Below are 5962 nucleotides of genomic sequence, written 5' to 3'. Positions count from 1 at the left end.
TTTTGTGTCTAAATGTGTAGTATAAAATATTATTTACAACAATGTACCTCTTTATTTGAACACAGTGAAGTTCATTGCTGTACAATTCCTCTGTAGCTACAGCTTTGCTGTAAGTCCTTCATGCTCAAAGGCATGGAGCAGAACTCTCCACTCAAATTCTTCTGTACATTGTGACAATACAAATATTCTGTCTCCATTACAAAAAAATAATACTCTAAAAGTGACCTTCTGGGACTTTATATCATTTTTATGTTTTTTCCCCTTGGCTGTTTTATTAAGACATATATCTTTGACCAATTGCTTTAAAGCAGGTAGGTGATATAAACCTCCATATATATATATATATATATATATATATATAAGGTAAGAAATAAGACAAATTATACATTTAAAAACTTACAATAAATAAGATAGATGCAGGCGTTTCATTTGGATACTATTTCATCCAAAGCATTAAAAAGGAATTTTATGATTTAAAACCAAAAATCCTTTGAGGTTTTTAAATTCCCCACCCCTTCCCCCCAATCCCAATATGTCCCTTTTCTTCCATTAACTTTAAAGATAGAGTCAGGTACAGATTGGCCAGTGACTGTACTGCCATGCTACATACCATAACAATCTATCATTCACACGTTCATTAACTGCATCTCAATTTCTGGTTCTCCTCTTTTCTTTATTCTCTTGTTCTCGTGTAAATGTCTTGTTAGATCACAGGGCCAGGACTGTGTGGACCAGTAACAGCAGCAAGGGGATGGAACCAGACATGCTTCACCCAGCCAAACGGTCCACTTTTGGTACAGCATCAACTCTGGCGTCCTCCTCAGGTGATAAGACCCCCTGCCTGAGGCAGTCACTTTGCTCTTCTCGTAAATTCTATCACAACAAGACTGCTGGTTACAACATGTTCATGATGAAGTTGTACATCTGGTTCAGCACCACAAAGTGAATGGGCAGACACGAGCGTCGGTCCTGTGTGGCGGGGTCGCATGTGAGCCAGGAAAGAGCATTGTACTGCTCCAGTACGAATCTGTTCAAATACAGAAAAATATTCAGTTACAAGTAAATGAGATAATGAAAACATTTGACTACATTCTGACAATAAATCTTTCTCAACTTTATAAGATTAATTATAAAAGCATAAATAAGGAAATTTATGAAGATCTGGATAGGTGGAACCTGCTTCCCCTTGACCTCAGCAGCAGAATACGAACAATAAAGATAAATATTCTTCCAAGACTACTATATGTTTTTGCAGCACTCCCAGTAGAGGTTCCAGCAAAACAATTCAGGGAAAGGGATAAACATTTTTCAAGATTTATATGGAATAATAAAAGGCCAAGAGTAAGATACTCAACCCTCCAACTTCCGGAGGAACAGGGAGGTTTAGACCTGCCTTGTTTAATGTTCTATTACTGGTCTGCACAAGTTAGACCTCTTATATGTTGGTGCAACCCCACTTATGAAGCTAAATGGAAGGACATTGAACTTTCCTTGTTGGACTTCCCTATACAATCTGTTTTGGGTTGTATGGATAGACTGCCCCAAGTATGTGATAATCTGTGTGTAAGTTTTTCCTTAAGAAAGTGAGCAGCAGAGGTGGTTAAGAAATTTAATCTCCACAGACAGATAGKAATGTTGAGTACACCACCCACTCTTCCTTCCAGCATTGATGGATCATAAATATAAGATATGGGAAAGACAGGGAATCACTTCATTCTGTAAGATAATAAAAAGGGGGAGTTATTAACTTTTGAGGAAATGTGCCATACTTATGGGTTGAATAGAGAAGATTTCTATCGTTATTTGCAGATTCAAAGTTTTTTTAGGAGGGAAATCATGACTACAGACTTCGATACAAATACAGGGATAATTCAGATATTTATGGATGAATATGCTGCCAAAAATTCAAAATGCATCATTGGTAAACTTTACARAAATTTCACAGCTATGAAGAAGATCTCAACAGAGTACACCAGACAGAGGTGGGAGACAGAAGCAAACATTATAATTTCACAGGAAAATTGGCAGCAAATGTGGAAGAATATTTTTTCCACTACAAGCTCTTTGATACGGAGAGATTTCTGCTGGAAGAATTTAATTAGATTTTTTTATTACCCCAAAACAGAAATCTAGATTAGGTGACTCACAGACTGTTTGCTGGAGGGAATGTGGGATGTGACCTGTAGATTACTATCATGTGTTTTTGGGCATGTTCAAAGCTGAAAACCTTCTGGAAGGCTGTGAAGCAAATAATCTTTGAAATCATGGGCACAATTTTAGACCTTTCCTTTGCTGTTCTATACCTTGGAAGGCTTCCTGAGGGTCTCAACACAAGTGATATCCACTTATTGAAGATCTGTATGGCTGCAAGCAAGAAGGCAATTACTAAATGTTGGCTTCAACAAAACCCTCCCACCCTGAAACTTTTAATAAATATTATTAACATGATCCAGGATATGGAGATGTTGAGTTTTTCAATATGTCTCCAGAAGGAGAAAGGAGAGAGACTCTGGGAAAAGTGAGTTTGTTTTGCACCTAAAGATGTAACCATTAACTGATAAYTCAGAAACATTCTGATTGCCATGTTTTATAACTTGCACCTAACAGTTTCCTCAGTATTTACTTTTCCTGTTCATTTTTTTTCTGTTACTTCTTTTTCTTCCCTGGGATAAACAGGAATATGTCTGTAAATCACAATGATAAATAAGATGACTTGTTATTATTTACTCCAGCCCTCATGTATGTTTGTTTGATATTTTGTGTTTACAAAAATTAATAAAAACAAAGTAAAAAAAAACATTTGACTACATTGTGATGCACAGTGGTGGGCACAGCTAACCAAAATTTAGGTTCACTAACCACTAATTTGCTAAACAAGAATCTTAGCTCCGCTCATGCTAAACTGCTAAACAGATTAAAAATAAAATAAAATAAAATAGTGGAAGCTAACGCTAGTCGCTAAAACGATTGTCACTCAGTCTGTGTCATGTTTCTTCATCTCATTCCAGATGAATACTGGTGGACTGACGCAAACCTGTTGTTAAATTTGTTTGGTTAAATTGAAGGTGGGTGGGATCATCTGTGACTAACTGGCCAATCCAAACMAGCGTTAAGGCTGGGTTATAGTCGCGCTTTGGGTACTCCCTAGCGGTGTAGGTGTTTATGCTCGACTCTAYGCTGTTGTATTATTCTCCGAAAGGACATGTGGGAGTACAATTTATAACTTGTAAAAATGTTGTAAATAGGACAGCAAAAGCTTGACGAACAAAAAAAATCTGCACATGATTCCTGCTCTCTCCTTTTTTAATTTAATTGGTGCATTTTAGGTGCATTTTTTAATTTTTATTTGTCTATTTATATATTTCTACTTTTATTTCTAATTATGTGAGATTCAGTCCCCTCGTGCCTGCTGCGACATGTCAACTACAAACCTAGCTTTATAGCTCTAGCTAACTTGTGATATGTCTAGTTTACCCCTTTCAGAATAAAAGCACTGATCAGGTTTGTATTTTTTATAAATGCCTTTTGAAATTAGTTAAATAAAAAATAGCAAATACTTTCTCTAACGTAATTTATACATGGTCAGTTTTTTTGCATTTGTTTTTTAAATATTGTAAAACGATTTATTTTGACACTCAGTTTGAGTTTAGCTGCTAAAGATGCTATATGCTGCACACACAGTGCCAGACACACTGCTTGTAAGAGGGGATAGTTCTGTTTTATTCGAAATAATGGAATAAAAGTAGAAATTACAATTGTGAATTTTTTAGTGGACTTAATATTAGTAGAAACTAATCAATCTGTTAATGGTTTCCAAGGTTAGCAAAAAAAAGCTGATCCACTAAATTTAGTTTATTCATTTCATTCATTTCTTTAAAAACAACGTAAATTCAACAACAAACAAAACAATACAAATCACAATTTAAATGAAAGGCAGCAGCAGAAGAAAAATTCTTATTATATCTGCCCCTTTTTCGCAAAAAAATTTTCTATCCAAAATTGTTTACAGATTCAATGAGAAGACAGTTCCACAATTAGTGGATTTGCAGACCTGTGTCCACCACTGCTGATGATAAATGATAAGTGCCAATATAGAGAGTAAATGGATTGTTTGAAAAGACCTTTGGAAAGTTTTAAATTCCTACAGGAGTGCAGGCGATCTCATTTGCATACCTRTTTTTAAATGTTGGTAGAATTCTACTTATTATTAAAATTTGGGATGGGTTGTTTTGATAAATAGTAAAATGAAATTGCTCCAAAAATGGCACTACAGCATGTAAAAATGTAAACTATATAAACTCTATATAAACCATAAAACCATAAAACATCACTGTAAAAACTGATATAATCCCTGTTCAGTCATGTAACAGGGTTTATACAAGAATCCTAGAGTTGARTTTACTACCTTTTACTACCAATTTTTWCTACCTCTACAATATTTTTACTACCAARTCAAATTCTGTTTGTTACCTTTTTCACTGGCCTTAATTTGAGCTCCTTTAATTTACTACCTTTTACTACACTGCGGCAACCCTGTGTAACATTAAACTTTCCATGACTAGTTCGATATCTAAAGAGGGCTGAGTTATTTTTAACACATTTTACCAAAGTAATATTCTTGCTTTGGGYGCTTGTTTCTTTTTTTGGTGCAAATTTAATCTATTCTGGTCAATATGCTGCTAGGAAAAGTCATAGCTCAGCATCTAATCAAGTTGCATGCTTGATGTTTTCTCAAACTAAAGTAGTAGCAATTTAAAAAAATGTGATAAAAATTAAATAACAGGCAAACAGTAATAAAAGTGGTACAATACTTATGCACTAAAACTTCTAATATTGTGTGAAATATCAGTGAACATTGTTAACCTTTAAAAAGAATACAAAAAGCACTTCAGTTGCAAACTGCCAACAGTCAGGAGGGTGTTAGTAATTTGTGCACTTGATTCCAGGAGTTGTTCACCTGAGTACATCTGAGGTCTGATTGGAGTCGAGGGGGTGGGAGTGTTTACTATGCAGTAGTTCATCTGATTGCAATGAAGACGCATGGAGGTGCAGAGAGGCCTGAGCAAAGAAGCAAAAAAAGAGAAAGAGGCCATCAAAAAAAAGAGAGAGGGCATCAAAGACTATACTGAAGCTTTTAACCTTTTATTTCATCTCGTCTAACTAATAATAGATGCTTTGCCGAGGGGAATGTGCAAGTAAATACAGTGTATATAAAAATCTGTACTAAAGTTTAAATGTGATTGCTCAGGTTTGTTCACATAAGGAAGTAAAATGATTTACATTTCACCAACAGCTCCCTTTTACAACTCTCTTAACAACTGTTGTGGTTTAATGATGTGTTCCCACTGCCTATATTTGACAACTTCCATGAAATCTGCAGAAACCCCTAATTTTATTTTTGTTTACAGATTTCTAGATCGTTCAGATTATATATACGTATATAAAGGTAGAAATCACTGATTGGCATAAGAAAGTCTAACTTTACAAAAACCCTGCAACATTTTGGCTTAGCCTTAAATAATGACAGTGCATTTTATTCTACATTTGATTGTTCATTTCTGAATATTACGTACTTAACYCTTTTAATCTGACTGCCCAGTTGCTGTTTGCGCATTGCTGCAACAATACAACACTTAAATTTTTCCTATTAAGACATCAGAGGGCAGAGGCTGGTACCTTGAGGAAGAGTGGACACTGGTTCTGAGCCTGCGGACAAGCCGACCAGAACCAGTCAGGTAGCGGGCCAACCTTCGCTGTAGAGACAAAGTAGCCAAGTGCCAGAGGCTGCTGCAGGAGGTTCTGAACCTCTTCATGAGACTCCATCCGATCTGTGCTCTGCCCCTGAAACATGGAGGAAACATTCACTTTTGTTAGCAGGTGTCAGATCCCAGGTTGGAACTGTGTGTGTGTGTGTGTGTGTGTGTGTGTGTGTGTGTGTGTGTGTGTGTGTGTGTGTGTGTGT

The 5962-nt window shown here is 35.9% G+C and overlaps 1 protein-coding gene across 1 annotated transcript in view; it reads right to left on the bottom strand.

The window, feature by feature from the left end:
- Window positions 1-656: 656 nt before the first annotated feature.
- Window positions 657-5962, bottom strand: part of med13a (mediator complex subunit 13a) — a gene marked incomplete in the record, with an annotated part of 244898 nt that continues 239592 nt past the window's right edge. The window contains 3 exon segments of the mRNA XM_014026539.1: window positions 657-1027; window positions 4958-5058; window positions 5677-5841. Coding sequence (XP_013881993.1) covers window positions 895-1027; window positions 4958-5058; window positions 5677-5841 — 399 coding nt within the window.

This window comes from Austrofundulus limnaeus, unplaced genomic scaffold, assembly GCF_001266775.1.
Source record: "Austrofundulus limnaeus strain Quisiro unplaced genomic scaffold, Austrofundulus_limnaeus-1.0 Scaffold565, whole genome shotgun sequence".
In the NCBI taxonomy this organism is placed as follows: domain Eukaryota; kingdom Metazoa; phylum Chordata; class Actinopteri; order Cyprinodontiformes; family Rivulidae; genus Austrofundulus; species Austrofundulus limnaeus.
The sequence above is the reverse complement of the archived record's forward strand: the minus strand, read 5'-3'. Positions and strand labels throughout refer to the sequence as shown.